The sequence below is a fragment of the Enhydra lutris genome, unplaced genomic scaffold, assembly GCF_002288905.1.
Source record: "Enhydra lutris kenyoni isolate GAN:26980312 unplaced genomic scaffold, ASM228890v2 scaffoldscaffold30, whole genome shotgun sequence".
NCBI classification, from domain to species: domain Eukaryota; kingdom Metazoa; phylum Chordata; class Mammalia; order Carnivora; family Mustelidae; genus Enhydra; species Enhydra lutris.
The window spans coordinates 21138155-21154450 of NW_019154114.1; the positions used below are offsets into that span (position 1 = coordinate 21138155).

Genomic DNA, 16296 nt, shown 5'->3' on the forward strand with positions numbered 1-16296 from the left:
CCCCCTCACCCAGGGAGAGTCAGATGGCCTCACGACGCTTCGATCACCAGACCTGCGTGCCGTGTCTTTCACAAATATTCCCAGCACAGTTGTCAGCCAGCACCCTTCACCTAAAACAAACCGCCTCCTGTCCCCGAAGGTAAAGAAAACTTGCAGACCACACACGTAGGGTGATTTTATGCCTCCCGGACAGATCCCCGGCTCCAAGAGACAAGAGGTTTATTTGTCTCCAGGGTTTAAAAGGCTTCCTTCCTACTCCGGGGGTACTCCTGGGTGCCCCCGCTTCGAGCTACCCCAGACAACACTTGGTTCAATGCTCATAGCCTGGCCAGTGGCCTGGCTTGGAAAGGAACCTCCAGCAGGTGTGTCCCAGCTTCTGCATGGGTAAAACAAGGGCACTAGTAGGGTTTGTGGGGGGTAGAACTGAGAAAAGCCATACACAGCAGGTCAAGGAAAGCCAGGACGCAGCATGGCAGCCACCCGCCCCCACGGAGTAACCTGCATTAGGGCAGAGCTCTGGAGGGGTAGGGGAGGATGTGACCCTCTGTTGGCTTGGCCCTGTGACTTTGCCTGCTGCTCCGCCAAGGCCCTGGGCCTTTACAGGCCTATCAGATCCTCACTCTCCTTTAGAACTCCTTCTTTTTCCCATGAAAGAGCTGACCCGAAAATCCCTTGCTGATGTGGAAACTTGCCCCCCCTCCCACGTCATCTGGCTGCCCCTGTCTCCCTCTTCTCAGTTTTATGAGAAATATCTGTGTCCTTTTCACAAAGAAAGCGTCCTTTCTTCTCCTAGAAATTTGTTTTTAAAAGCCACTCTCTTGTTGGGCTCAGCTACTGGCTTTTCCTAACACTTGAAAAGGTGGGCCTGCCCTCAGCAGTATCTGAAATGATGTTCTGTTTCTGGGCCCACGTGTGCCCACAGCTGCTGCCCATGGGGTGCTTAGCCCGGCCAGACCTTTATGTCTGTCCTGCAGGAACATCGTAAGGCCCTGCTTGTGGCTGGAGAAATGAGTCCTGGCAAGTTCAGGAGGTGGCCAGGCCCAGCCCCAGCTGCAGGGCAGGCCACGCTGACTGTGTCCCTTACACGGGCCACCATGCCACCTGCTCTCCAGCGCCTGTCGGACCAGCACGTGGATCCTTCTAGTTTGTGGACAGCGCCATTCCCGCTGCTCCTGGAGGCTCCCTCGTGGCCCACCCCCGGGAGGACTCCTGACGTCCCTCCACAGAAATCCTTCTGGTTTCATGCAGGTGCTCCGCAAGGCCGCCCGACTTGGTCACAGTGTTTGTGGCTCCAGGGGGGGCCCGAAGCCCCCGGGGAATTTCTGAGTAACAGCAGCGAAGTGTGAGAGATCCTAGGGCTACATTTTCATTAAGCGCCTCAACCGAGTGAAAAACGGGACGTGGGCCTGTGTTTCAGGCATGGGTCTGACCACCGGCCCCTGGGCCCGGGCCTCCCGCTCGGCTTGTCCCCGAGCTCGGCCCTGTGGGTGCGCTCAGGGAGAGTGCCTGCTCTGGACTGCGCGGGAGGTGTCCCGCAGCAGGGACCGGGAGGGGAGTCCAGGCGCATGGGTCAGTGCACGGATGGGCCGGCGTGAGCGCACGCGGCCGACGCTCGGAACCGAGAGGGCGTCGAGCTGCGTGATGGACGCTGGGCACGCGGGCCGCGTGGCTCTGGTCCCCGGAGTGTCCAGGGAGGGCGCACGTGTAGAGGCTGAAGGTACCCGCGGCTGCAGGGGAGGGTGGGCGGGGGCAATGGCTGCTGGTCGCGGGTTCCCTTCGGTGTGCGCCCTGGCCGGAATATGCCGAATGCCCCGGACTGTCCACTTTGAAGGATGGCTAACGGTCAGTTCCCTGTTCCGTCCATTTGAGCCTGAAGTAAGGAGGGGAGGTGACGGCCTGGACTCGGGGGCCAGCGTTCCGATGTGGCCTCTGTCCCAGCGCTTAACGGAGCTCCAGGCAGGGCCTGCCGCGCGCCGGGGACTCAGTTTCTCTCTGGAGGAGCAGGTGGGTGGGAGGAGCCGGTGGGAAGCCTCCCGGGGCGGGGCCGGGACGGGGCGGCTCCTGCAGGAGCGATCTTGGTGGCGTGGGGGGGGCATCTGCGTGGCCGAGCGGGGCTGTGTGTCCCACGAGGCCAGGAGAGGTGGTTCTGGTGCTGCGCTTGCTGCTGGGGCCCCTCGTGCGGTCAGAGGACGCGGGCCCTGACTGTGGACTCTGGGCTCCGCGGCGCTGCGAGGACCAACTCCCAGTGTGGAGAGCCCCGCCTGTCGTGCTCTGTCGCAGCCCTAAGCCGGCCCTGAGATATTATAGAAAGGGGGGCCCCCTGGGACGCCTGGGTGGCTCAGTTGGTTAAGCAGCTGCCTTCGGCTCAGGTCATGATCCCAGCGTCCTGGGATCGAGTCCCACATCGAGCTCCTTGTTCTGTGGGGAGCCTGCTTCTCCCTCTGCCTCTGCCTGCCACTCTGCCTGCCTGTGCTCTCTCTCTCTCTCTCTGACAAATAAATAAATAAAATCTTTAAAAAAAAAAAAAAAAAAGAAAGGGGGGCCCCTTCTCGGACCTGGCCGGTCGTGCCTGCCTGTTGGGGGGGCAGGAAGAGCCAGCGTAACCTGCCCACGTGACGCTCCCGGGGTCCCCGTCTGGCTGAGCACCCATGGGTCCCTGTGTGCCCGGCTCCGAGGGGGGTCCGGCCTTCCCTGTGGGCACGTGTGAGCTGACGGGGCCACAGGCTCCAGCAGATGGGAGAGCACGTCCGGCAGAATCGTCTTCTGGTGGAAGGAGGGACAGACGGACCGAGGCCGTTCTGCACCGGGCAGCGTCCACGTCGGGGACCTGCACACACAGATGTGAGCTTCCAGGGTCTCCCCCCTCCTCAGATGAGCCACCTCCAGGCCATCTCACACCCAGAATTTGCCTCGCTCGTGGAGTGCAGCAGGGAAGAAGGTAGCTCCCAGCGGTCAGCCTGCCTCTGGCGGCCAGCTCAGGCCCACGAGAAGGAAGTGGCAGGGAGACCGTCCTGTTCCCATTGCTACTCCCATCCCGAGTGGACACAGACAGTGGCCAGAAGGTCCCGGCTGCTTCTGCTCCCCATACTCGGGAAGCTAGGAGGACCCAGGCAGCCTCACAATGACTCTGCCCTCTGGAACCCAACACCATCCCAGCTCCCCGACACCCCTGGGGCAGCGCCTGCCTGCTAGGGTCTGACCGCAGACGTTTCTACCCTCTCCACGCAGGAGTGTGGCCCACACGTGCATCTGTGTCACTGCACTCAGCCCTTTTGAGGTTCTAGAAGTGAGTGGGGTGTGGACCAATCGAAAGTGTAGCTCACACACCTTGAGGCCATGTGGGAACCGTCGGAGCTGCAAGTGGGAGAGGGTCCCTCCATCTTCTCCCCTGACCTCTAAGCCAGCGGAGCAAACCCCATCCTCTGAGCCACGCGTCAGCGCCCTGACCTTATCCTCGACCCCCCATGTTCTCTGGCGCCAACAGCCAGGGGGGCAGAAACCACATGCAGATGTCTCCAGTGTCCAGGGCTTCCGGCCAGCGCTGCCGGCCTGCTTTGCCACTGGGCCTGCGTCTGGAACAGGAGTGACACGGAGCCCTGGTCACCTCTAGCGGTATTCCACACTTGCTTATCACATGCCCTGTCTCTGCACCGCCTTCCCATCGATGCACGCCCCGCCCGGGGCTGGGCCCCATGGGCTTTGCTGTCCTGTTCACGGACATATGTCCACTGTCTTGCACGCTAACTGGTCGCGCCGGCTCGAGGTGTTTGAGCAATGGTTGTGGGACGTTAATTGCAGGGAAGCTGTGTGTTTCGTTATGGAATCGCGGATATGGATGTAGAGCCCGAGCTCTGCGCCTGCTGTTTGGTGTCCGTAACTTTGATTTGTGTTTATGTGTTCAGGGACCTGGAACACCTGTAGGGCGACCCCCTCTGAATTTCCAGAATGTAGTAAAAGGATCAGAAGATTTTACTTTAAAATAGTTTCCCTATTTCAATGCTACTACGAAAAAAAAGTTCCCAAACTGACACAGGAAATTCTGATAGAGTATAATCTTGGCATTGAAAAAATACACAGCCTTAATCTTCAATGCAACAGTTGGTGAACGTATCTTAAGTACGGCGGAAACAGGAGAGCTTTTTTCCTGTTGGCATCCATGCTAGCGCGTCCATGGACTTGGGGCCGGGCGTCTCCCTGCTCGGTGGCAGATGTGAGAGCAGAGCCTGCGTGTTGGTCGGTGCACAGGCGAGCCGACTCTCACACTGAACGTGCTCCCGCCTTGCCCTGGGCTGTCGGCGGAACTCGTCCTGCAGCCTCCAGTCTGGACTAAGCAGGGCCCGGCCTGAGGTGCGCACCTCGCGAGTAGTTCTCTTAACTCTGCGGAGTCTGGAGAGACCCATGCTCTCGGCAGTCCTGGTTCTCAGAGCTGCTCACTCAGGGTCCTCCGCTCTTCCTCTGTGTTTTGGGCACAGTGGCCACTGGTCAGAGGCCACACATATGAAGCCAGGTACAGGACTCAGAGCAGAAAGGTAGATTTGGGGACGTGAGACTTCAGTTCCACACTTCAGAAATCTCCGGGAGGATATTGTTCCCCACCCTACACAACGCTTTCTATGGTGAGGGCCGAACACCGAGGCTACTTCATGCTTTCCGTGCTGTTCCATGATGCTCCTAGCTGTTCTGTCATGCTCCATGCTGGTTATGGTGTTCCATGTCTGCCTCATGCTGTTCCATGTCTGTTCCATGCAGGTTATGCTGTTCCATGCTGCTCTGTGTCTGTTGCATGCTGTTCCACATCTTCTCCGTACTGTTCCATGCTGCTTCACGCTCTCCCTCTCTTGCTGTCACACGCATTGGTAGGACACGCAGTAGCACAGAGGAGAGGGTCAGTTCTCTGGGGAGGAGCCCAGGAAAGAATCACTGCAGAGGAGGCACTTGGGCCAAGCCTTGCACGATAGAAGTTTACGAGCAGAGCCAGGAGGGGAAGGGCATTCCCAGGAGAGGGGACAGCACGGCCCAAGGCCTTGAGTCAAGAGCACGGACAGCTGACTTGGAGACGGCAGGCAGCCCCTGTGCATCACGGATCGGCGCTCCTCACTCCGTTTCCCCAGATGAGCGTTTTCTCTGGGCTGCGAGTCAGCAGGTAGATGAGGACCCCGCCGTCGCAGGGAAACAGGCAGCGGACCAGGACAGGATGAGTGCGCCATCCAAGCGCAGGGCTGGAGGGCTGCAGGGAGGAGGAAGAGGAGGACTCACTCAAACAGCCGTGGGGCGGCAGTGCCAGCACAGAGGACTCCACGCTCAGAGGTTGACCCAGCAGGGAGCTTGGGGTACAGATGTGTTAGGAGAGTGGATTAGGTGAGAGCCGGGAGAGCTGGAAAGAAGGGGTGGCATCGAGAGGCTGCCGGCGCGATTCTGGCCAGAGGTGCGGCAGCTGGGGCCGCGGCACGGACCATGGAGCACGGCGAGTGGAACTAGAACCTGTAACGGGCTAGGGCCGCCACCAACAGGATCCACGGTTATCTGGGAAGTGGGGAGTGAGGGGCAGGAGCTCCGAGGGGCTCCCAAGGCTGGCCTTGGCCCTGGGGGTGGAGGTGCCGTTTACTGAGATGGAGCCGGTGGGCGCCTCTCGGCAGGAGGCCAAGCGCCCAGGACGGGAACCCCAGGACGGGTGCCGGCGAAGGCTCGGGGGGCCTTGTATTCCAGGTGTTTCTCCAGAGAGGGGGAGGAGCAGAGGGCAGTGGGTGGGAGAGCCGGACGTCCAGGCCGGGGAGATGCGGGGTGAAAGGGGTCAGACTCCCGGCTGGTGCAGACTTGGGGGGAGGGGTGCAGGAGGGAGGTGGGCAGGGACCATCCGAATTAGAACTCACAGTGGGTTCTGTCTGCAGGGGCAGCGTGGGGCTGCCACCAGGAGCGAGCATCTCGGGTCTCGGGTCAGGACAGGGAGGGGAGGGAGCGAGGGATGGCAGTTTGCCAGGAACCAGCACTTCTTACCCGTTTGTATTTTACAAAATGAGAAAATAACATAAAAGCACAGGGAGGGGCCTTTGAGCTTTCAAGTCTGGGCCAGAGTTTCCACAATACGGACCTCGGCCACAATGTGCCGCCCTGAGAGTCCGTCCTGCAAACTGCGGACCTTGACCTCTGCGTCTGGCCGCCACTTGGAACAGGGAGTGGGAGCGTCTGTGTTTGTTTTTTGTACCGTTGCTTTGAGGGCTGAGAGCCACGTCTTTCCTCTCGGGGTGTTTGTGGTTTCAGGGCAATGCATCCAGGCTCGGCGTGGGTCCCGGGAGAGTCTCAGCGTCCCAGGGTTCACGCTGACTTTTAAAAATAACTGACAAAAGAGAACACCTACCAGGAGACAAAGGCATCCGTCTGCAGATGCGGAGGCAAGGCTTACATCAGCAAGAGAACGGAGGATGAAAGTTCTCTCCTACCTGCTGCTGGGTTTCTGGTGGGGACACGACGTTACTGCGGGGTGGGTGGAACCGAGCCCGGGCTCTGCAGCCCCCTCTTCCTCCTCTGCACACCTCAGCCTTTCTCTGCCCCTAAAGTCCCCATGGAGAGGGACAGCGCAGAGACCGCGTTCTCCAGTCACCCACGTGCCTGTGTTATCTGCACGCGGGGTTCTCGGAAACTGCGGGAGGTCTGAGCAGGTGCCTTTTTTGGGTGGAAGCGTCCGTTAAGGCGCGACTGGAGGGTATCACAACATGAGGTTTTTCCTAAACAGAACAGCTCAGGGCTTGAGCTTCTGGATGGGGGACGGCCCTTTTCCTTGTCTTTAAGTGACACCAGAGGAGGCAAGAGCCGAGCGAGCGCTGCCTGGGCCTCTGTGGGCCGCCTCCCATCAGAGAGCAGCACTCTCTCCACTCCTGCCTCTTCCTCAGCAAGCCACCATCTCTCAAGTGCACCTCAGTTTCCCCATTAAAACCTGGAGGCTGTTTCCCAGAAGTTCCATAGAGCTGGTGACAAGAGCTAAGTGGGATGGCTGGGGTCTTGTCCCCAGCCACCCCAGCCAGGCACTTGGGGAGCTTTCTCAAACACCGTTCTGCAGTGCAAGGGAGCCGCAGACTTTGGGGGTGAGGGCTGGGCCCATGCGGTTGGTCACGCAGTGGGGGTGAGGGTTGCTGACCAGGAAAGCAGCCCAGGGTCTGGGCGGGGAGGGCCCCCCGAGCTGTGCCAGTTCCTGGTAGCGGCATGCTCTGCTGGTCAGTAAACTCCTCTATAATTACGGGGGAAGTGATGGGGGACATCTGCTTAGCAGTGGAATAGAAACATGTCCATTTCGGTGGGTTCCTTCTTCAATATCTATTTTGGTGGCTTCAAGCCAATGCTCTCCCACCCAGCATCACCCCCAAACTCAGCCCTCGTGAGAGTCAGAACAAGTTTATTTTCAGCCATTTCTGTTGCAATCAAATGACGTGACCAGTACACAGAGCCCCCTCCCCTTGGAGGCACTGGTCACCTGCTGGCAGGGAGTTTGTGATGCCCCCAGAGGCTGGAGTTGACATCCCAGGTGGCCGCAGGTCCTGTCTGCAGGGCCTCAGAAACCTCAGCTCTCAAGTGGGCAGCCAAGTAATATACCTCAGGTCCCGTTAGAAAGCTGCGCTGCCCAACACGGCGGCCACTGGCTGGTCACGGGCGGCATTTGAATTCAAGTAACTAAAATTATGTACAGTCACAATTCTGTTCCTCAGTTGCACTTGACAGATTTTAAGTGCTCAATGGCCATCTGTGTCCAAGAGCTGCCATAAAAGACAGTGCAATTCTGGAACATCCCACCATCCCTGGGAGGGCTATAGGACACCACAGTTCTAGAACGTTCCACCGTCCCAGAAAGGGCTATAGGACACCACAGTTCTAGAACATTCCACCGTCCCAGAAAGGGCTAGAGGACAGTGTAGTCTGGGACATTCTCAACATCCCTCCCTCCACCCCTGTGTTTCCCTGGCATCCTTCCCAATCTATCCCCTCTCTACCTCCAGAGGAGACCAGTCTCAGTGTGGTTTTGTGCACACAGCGTGGATGGCTGAGTAATGGCCCAGGGCGTCCTTGTCTGAATCCCCAGGGCCTGTGGATATGTGACGTCATGTGACAAAGGGACTGTGAACATGGGATCAACGATCTGGAGGTGAGGGGCCTGGACAATGACGGTGGGCCCAGGGGAACCACAAGGCCCTCATGAGAGGGAGGTGGAGGGTCCAAGTCAGGGGGATGGTGTGGTGATGGAGGCAGAGGCTGGTGGCAGTGACGTGCTTGGAAGGTGGTCTTAGGAGGGGCCATGAGCCAAGGGACAGGGGTGCCTCCAGCCATTGGGGAAGCCGGGAAAGCGCCAACAGCCTCCAGTGGGAACCAGCCTGCCTACACCTTGACCGTTGTTCCTGGAGACCTGAACCTCCCTGTGCCCTCCAGACGCTAAGGCAACAAACACACATTGTTGGAAGCCGCTGAGTTTGGGGCAACCTGTACGGCCACCGCAGGACGCTTTCCCTACGCGCAAGCCCACCCTTACTCTAGGCTCTGGCTCGTGCCGTTTCCCCAGAAGACAGGAATATTTCTGGTCCGAACCAGGCTTTACATGATCCTCTCCGCCCAGGCCGTCCTCCTGCAGCAACGGGAGCTGTCCTCCTCTGGCTCCGCACAGGGCTAACAGCCAGGCCCCACCCATCAGCACACCCACGCTTGCCAGGCCGGAGGAGCATCTGTGGGCTCTGTGGGTGCCCCGGAAGGCCCGTGGTGCAGCCTCTGGACGAGGCCTTGTAACTGGACGGGCCCTGCAAGGGTGAGCTTTCCCAGAGAACCCAGCCTGGGTTCCTGTCTCTGCAATGGGGGCCAGAGCCTCCGATCGCCCAAGGCCGGACTGAACACTGTGGACACAGCATGGGAGCTCTGAGATAGGAGAGAAATGAAAATCTCTGCACGTCAAGCCCTGCCCACATCACACCTTCTCTCTGATTCGAGATGCTGTTTGTGGCCTGTATGAGGTCTGTTTTTTGTCTCCCCAAAAGGAAGTGGAATTTTTTTCTTTTCTTCTCTCTCTCTTTTTTTTTTTTTGCTGTATCTCCACAGATTCCGTATTTTCTGCGCGGGGACGGGGGCCGTGGCGGCGAGCTTGCCGCGTGTCTCTCCATCCCTGGGCTCCGAGCGCCCAGCAGAGACAGGCCATCTCCGTGTTCTTGACATTTCCAGAGAAAAAGATACCCCGAGGTTTTAAAACGTAAACAAGTAATACCTCCTTACTTTAGGGGGGAGAAAGGCTATTTAGGAAAGGAAGAGGGAGAAAATGTGCCAGGCTCTGAGCCGCGTCTCACCCTCACAGCGCAGCAGGTGGGAAGGTCACGCTGGGAGACGACACGAGGGCTTGCTCCTAGGTGGCCTGGCCACCAGAGGGGAATATCTGTGACACTGTGAGCGTAAAATTGGCCTTTGCCATCAGGACGTTCCTCAGCCGCACAGAGGAAGGAAGGTCTGACCCCGACACTAAGATGGGTGAACGTTGGGGATGGGACGCCGAGGGAAAGAAGCCAGACGCGGGAGCACAGATACCGTACGGTTCTGCTTGTGTTTTACTCCAGCACCGTCGAAGTCCAGACATAGACTCTGGAAGGGCGGCTGCCGCAGGCTGGACGCGGGCGGGGGCAGAGTTCCAGCTCCGAAGTGGGTGCTGGGGCCGGGCGGTGGGGGCAGCTGCACACCGTTCTGAACGCAATAAACACCACGGACCCGATCACTTGGAAATGGGTAAGATGGTAAATGATGCCATGTGTGTTTCACTATAATTAAAAAAAAAAGCAGAAGGACCATAGCTCAACGGCACGGGGTCCTGAGAGGCCACACTGGGAACCGCCGGGCATCGAGCAGGGAATGCAGGCCGTCTCTGGCGGCCGGGCAGGCCAGGAAGCCATGGTGGCCTGCCAGCTTCCCGGCAGAACCAGTGTGGGCTTCTAGTCCCTGGAGCTGGGAGGCAACACACTGCCGTTGAGTCAGCCCGCTGGTTTGTGGTCATACGTCACGGCCGCCCCAGGACACCGAGACATCCTGGAGGCCGGGAAGATGCATGTGGGTCCCCGTCCCTCTGCGTGTGGAGACACAGAGGGTGCCTGTCTGAGACAAGGTTGCGTGGACGGACAGGGGCCGGGCTGGCGGCCTGGTCAGCCGTCAGCAGGGGCTCGGTTGGGCCCCGCCATGGGCCCCGAGCTACCCCGTGTCCCACATTTCCGTTCCCCACCCTACCCCACTGAAGCTGCTTTGAAGTGGTTTCCTTTCCCTGCAGCTGAAGAGCACGGGGACTGGAACAACGATCTCTTTCTCTGTGTTTAGCGTCTGCTCAGATGCCCCCTTCCGTGGCCTGGAAGGAGGAACGGACCTTGCGGTTCATCAGGGGTTGAAGTGGACGGTAGTTGTCCACCATGGACCGCTCTTCTTCACCGAGCGCAGAAGACAGGAGCGTGCGGAAGGCAGCCAGCTGTAACAGAGAGCAGCCAGAGTGGGTGGGGTGCAGGTGCGGTGTGACCCAGCTCCCAAGCGGCCCTCCTGCCCTGTGCACATGCGCTCCGCACCCCACCCCCGCCCCAACAGGCTGAATCAGAGATGGCCAAGCACGGCCAGCACGAGGTGGTGGAGGGGACAGCCGAGCGTGGTCAGAAGAGGCATCAAAGCTTCCGCCTTGGTCTCCAACACCCTTGCCCCGGACAAGCCAGCTGCCATGTTGCGAGGACATCCAAGCAGCACCTGCGAGAGGCACCGAGGCCCCAGCCACCAGCCAGCACCAGTGTGCCAGCCGCCGAGACACCGCTTTGGCCACGAGCCTCCAGCCCGGCTCAAGCCTTCGGAGCCCCCAAAACACGTGACTGCAAGGTCACAAGCGATCCCAAGCCGGAACCACCCCATGTTCTGACCCCCACAGCTCTGGGGGACGCTGGTGGTGACTGGGAGTCACTACTTGGCCACAGGTACCGAACACCTGGAGCCTCGGTCAAGCGAGGACGAGTGGGAGGCGGTGACCACAGACTCGTGTCTCGCCGGAGGAGCTGCCGGTCCACTTCCGGTCACCTCGTTTGTCCTCAGGGTGTGCTGAGGAGCTCCGCGAGGGTCACTCGCAGGTTCGATGGCCCAGGGAGCTGGGGTTGTGTCTGCATAGCGACTGCGCGGGGAGCAAGCCGGCAGCTGCCCCAGAGTCGCGGAGGGCATGGAGGACATTGGCTCCCGGGGCTCAGCCCACGGCACGCTGCACGGCTTGCTCAGGAAGCAGCGTTTCTCCACCAGCCCCCGGGGACAGTCCCACTTAGCATTGCTCTGTCATACATGCCCCCGTCTTCAAAGGGTTAACTCTCATTTGTCTCTCCCCCAGACGACGGCGCAGACACCGTCCTCAGCGTCCGTCGTCACTGCTTCTGCTGCTACCCATGTCCAACCCCCTGTGGCTGCCATCCTGGGCACTCACGGGGCTCATGACAGGTCGCTGAGTGACAGGAGGAGGCTGGGTGACCAGGCGCCGTTTCTCAACCAGCGTCCTCCTTGTGTCTCTAACAGTCCTGGTGTGGGAGAAGACGGGATCGTTCCACCTTCCAGAGCAAACAGCGTCATTTGGTGACTTTTGCCTGAGAGGATATTCGCGGCATGGTGAGGCTAGAGCCTCAGGAAGAAGACGCGTTGGGCGGGAAGGCCTGCCCTGCACGGGGACGGCGGCCATGGTGGCACGCTTGCTATGTGTCTGTCTTCCCCGACTCTGAATGCCCAACACAGACAGGCTGTCCCCGCACACTCGGGATTTCCAGAAAAAGGATACTCTAGGTTTTAAAAATGTAAGCAAGTGATATCCTCTTACTTTGGCGGGCGGGGGTTGGGGGCACTATTTGGAAATGGAAGAGGAAGGAAATGAGAACCCTGCAAAACCCTGGGACAGCCAGCGTTGACTTTCTGGTGTAAGTCTGTGTGCGAGATTAGGGCTTTGCTCTGTGAGCACGCGCTCCCCTCCTCCCCACCACCCCACGGACCTCAGCCACCCGGCCCTGCTGTGGCCAGTGGGAGGGGAGCGCGTGGGGTCTGCTGGTCTTTTGCATTTCTGTCGTGCGCCATGGACTCAGCTCTGGGTAACCACTGGTCCAACGAGCAGGGACACACTGGGCCCGACCCAAACCACCAATGCCTGCCATGCACAGCCAATGCACAGACAGACCCACAGCAGGAAAAAGAGATGCTTGTCAGGAGCCGTTGGGTTTTGGGGTGTTTTGTTAAGTAGCATTATTGTAGTAACAGCTGACTGACCTAATCACTCTGGAATCTTCTCTCAACGTACATAACTTAGTTCAGCCTGTGAGGGGGACCTCAGAAACCTCAATTGTTGTATCGTTCCAAGTAGCGGGACAAACTCGGAAATCTCTTCTCCTCCAGCGATCCACCTGCTTCCGCGGCTTTGCAGAAATCACCGACATTCTCCTTCCTCAGTTAATTTGTTCACCTGCAAACACCCACAAGGTCCCGTGACGGGGACCCGTATCCTGGTTCTAATTCACTTCTGTTCTTGTAAAGTAGCTCTAGCCCGGCACACACCAGAGCCAAGCCCCGACCCCGCTCGGTGGGCTGTGGTCGGGGAGACTCGCCGAGTCTGAGTTCGAAGCCACCGAAATCAGACCGAGCCCAAGTGTGCCGGTCCACCCAGCTCCTGTTCCCGCCGGAAAGTCCTCACGGGGGGACATCCAAACTGCGCCGGACAAGGAAACCCTGACCCGTGCTCACAGCGTCTTCGCGCGGCTTCAGTCCCGCCCGCACAGTGGTTTGGCCCCGCTCACCTGGTCCTGAGCCACTTCGATGGGCCGCTTCTGGACGATCCAGGTGACCGACTCGCTGAGCGGAGGCGTGGTGAGCGAGCCCGGGTAGGTCCAGTAGTCCCGGCAGGCGGGCAGGAGGCGGGAGGGCTGGAAGGGGCCCACAGCGGCCCGTGCACCCTGCGGGACCAAGACCACGGGCTGTGTCAGGTCTCGGGCAGCGACAGGGGTGGGGGACGGGGGTGCAGGTGGGAGGGGACAGTGCCCCATCTTCACCCAGGTGACAAGGCCTTCACGGGCTGAGCTCGTTCCTGGGATAAATACCGCAAGGCTGCGGCTGTCACCTGTGGAAGCGGGAAGACGTGACCGTCCTCAGCAGGGCAGGGACGCCCGCCCGTCACATACTTACAGTTTCCTTTTCCAGTCATTCACGTTCGCGTACCTCCGGTGTGAAAATGTGTCATTTTTGGAAACGATGGTAAAATAACGCACATAACGTGAAACTGACCATCCTAACTGTGTCGAAGCCTATGGTTCTGTGGCTCCAAGCACGTCCACGTGTACGAACACCAGCACCACTTGTCTCCAGGACGTTCCCATCTTCCCAGAAAAACTCTGTCTCCATTAGACACCCCCTCTCCACCCCCCCCCCATCTACTTCCCGTGTCTGGACCCGACTCCTCCTGGGGCCTCTGTGAGCGGGATGTGCACAGTGTCAGTCCTGCTGTGACGGGCTGACCCCGCTCGCTGGGACAGGTGTCCGCACAGCCTTCCCAATAATCCGCTGCACAGACGGACCACGTTTCGCTTCTCCGCTCATCCCCAAAGAGAGACTTGCGTTGCTTGCCCCTCTGGGCTGTTGTGAGTGATGCCCTTGGGAACACGTCAAGACGCTGCTTTCGGTTACTGGGGGGACATATCCAGAAGTGGATGCACTGGGTCCCACGGTCATTCTGTATTTAAGCTTCTGAGGAACCACCAGACTGTTTCCCATAGTGGCTGCCCCAGAAAATACTACACTTCCTGGACAGTTGGTGTTCTCTTTGAAGCAGGCTGCCCTGACCTTCATGTCAGGGTTCTCTGGATGCTGGTCTCAACTGCTGAGCATCAAGCTCCCTGGGCTGCAGCCAAGGGGGGGCTCACGTCAGCCTCTCTCCTGCGTGGCAGGCTCCGGTCAGGATCCGTGTCTACTGGCTTTCCAGCCTTCATCAAAGGATCGGGGAAAGCTGCCGCTCTGTGTTCTGGAGGGCATGGATGGGGCAAGACCTTTATTTATTCGCCACAGCTATGTGGTGTGCACCTTACTCTATGTTAGGCACGGGGTGGGTGGGGGACAGGATCAGACAGAGAGGACAAACTACCCACATTCATGGGACTCACCTTCTACTGGAGAAAAGCAGATCACACACAAAGTAAAATATCAAGTTGTTCCCACCATGGTAAGCGGGATGGAGGAAATTTAAGTGTGGGGCTCTGGGATCAGAAATGCAGGGGGGTCGGGGCTGTGTGTTAAGAGGGATGGTCCTCAATGCCTCATAGAGAAGGAGAAGTTTGAGTAAAGACTTGGAGGAGGTGAAGGAAGAGGCATGCGAGTTTCTGGAGGAAGAGCCTTCTAGGAAGTGGGCAGAGGCAGTGCAAAGGCCCTGAGGCAGGATGTGGCCTGACACAGAGGCCACCTGGCTGGAAGGAGTGAGAAACCAAAGCAGTAAAGAGGTGGGGGCCAGGGAGCCTGCAGAAGGGGACACCCTTGCTTCTGCCCAGGACTAGGGGTCCCCTGAAGAAATCTGCCAACAGGGGCAGGAACCCTGGGGCCATGATCTGGAGGCCACTTAGCACAGTGCAGGACGAGAAGGGGAGCAGACAATGGTTGTGTTCTCCAGCCAGAGGCCCTCCAGCAGGCTGTTGCTCAGTGACGGAAGGATCTCTTGGGGTCCCTTGGGATGGCAGGCCCAGGTCAGTGGCCCCTACTGCTCTGCAAAGCCAGGGAGACAAAGGCCGAGGGGGCAGGCCTGGGACAACACCCCACTAGCCAGCGCCGAGGTCCCGGACTTGCAGACTGGGCCCGGGGCGGGACTGCGGGAGGGTCCAGGCACGGAGCGGACATGCTCGTCCCCAGGGAAGGAGGCCTCCCTGCTGGCCCAGCCCCCTCCCCCTGCCTTCAGACACAGGAGTTGGGGTCCCAGAGGCCCGACTGTCCCCTAACTACTGACCCCCAGTTAGACACGCAGCCCTTAGGCAAGCGGCTGGACGTGCGGACGGCAGCCACTTCCCCCCACCCGCCACCGCCGCTGCCCACTGCGCCAGTCCGTGCACCGTGGGACTCCTTGTCTCGCTACTACCCTGCAAGCAGCAGTATGGAAACATATTCCCACAGCGCGGGACCCTCTCGTCCAAAGCTCCCCGCGCTCTGGCTCTCAGGACGTTCGCGGATGGACGCCTGCAGCCATCCCCACAGTCAGCGTGGAACAGCCCCACACTCAGAAATGAACCCCAGGCATGCCCCCCGCCTCCCCCTCCCACCCTGGCCTGCCCCCGATCTGTTTTCCGTGCCCTCGGATTTGCCGTCCTGGACATTTCCTACACCGAACAAAACGCTCTGCGGCCTTGGGGGCCGGAGTGTCACTCAGAGCCACGCCTTCAAGGTTCCCGTGTGGGGTGGCGTGTCAGGACTCCCGGTCCCTCTTGAGGCCGATGATGTCACCCTGCGTGCTCTGGTGACATCGCGAGGGAAGGAGGTCACGGGTGAACATGGGACAAGACCCAAGAAGTGCGGGGTTGGGGAGTGCTGAGGCAAATCCACGCCCCTCCCCCACCCCCCAGGCGGGTTTCTACTTTGCTGAAGAGGAATGTAGGGTGCGCAGAAGTGATCTTCCCAAAGCCACGTGATTGGTGGCAGCGCCCAGATGCTGCGGGAGCCTGTCCCACCCCAGCGCTGGCTGTCCCTCCTTCCCCGGCCGCAGGAGTGGGTGTAGGGGCGGTGGCTCGAGGCGGGGGCCGGCGGCGTCCACCCACCGCCGCTTTCCCGCCAATTAGAATGTTGGGAGGATCCATGACTGCGCGTTTGTCAAGACCACAGAACGGTAGGCCACGGAGATGGTGTCTAACGTGGCCTACGTGAAGAATGGCTCCAGATGTTGGGGGCACCCGGCATGGGGCACAGAGAGGGGCCACTGAGTCTAACTGGGTCCCCACCCCCCAAACGGTTGTGAGGCCCAGATGCCCGCCACGCAGGCTGATCTTTTTCGTCTCCTCATTTCTCAGGTTAGGAAACTGAGGCCAAAGTCGAGCATCAGGCCCAGAAGTGAGGCCCAGGTGCTCCCCCTCCCCCTCGCTGACACCCCTTCTCCCATGCGGCTTTCCCAGATGGCTCTGGGGGACCAGACGCGTCCCAGAGCTTCCTTGGAGGGAAAACAGACCCCAGAGTAAACAGCCCCTTGCGGCCAGGTCCTTCCCTTCCCACCAAGAGGTGGAGGCCACACCGTGGGGGAGGCGGGCGCACGGGCAAAACAGCCTCAGTTTACTCTGGCTG

At 59.6% G+C, this 16296-nt stretch overlaps 1 protein-coding gene across 1 annotated transcript in view; it reads right to left on the minus strand.

Moving 5' to 3' along the window:
• Positions 1-3448: 3448 nt before the first annotated feature.
• Positions 3449-16296, minus strand: part of LOC111153075 (carbonic anhydrase 5A) — a 36772-nt gene continuing 23924 nt past the window's right edge. The window contains exons 9-14 of the mRNA XM_022511871.1: positions 12792-12947; positions 10349-10465; positions 9838-9957; positions 9547-9699; positions 5082-5227; positions 3449-3572 (exon numbers count right to left, since the gene is read on the minus strand). Coding sequence (XP_022367579.1) covers positions 3449-3572; positions 5082-5227; positions 9547-9699; positions 9838-9957; positions 10349-10465; positions 12792-12947 — 816 coding nt within the window. The remainder of the gene's footprint in view (positions 3573-5081; positions 5228-9546; positions 9700-9837; positions 9958-10348; positions 10466-12791; positions 12948-16296) is intronic.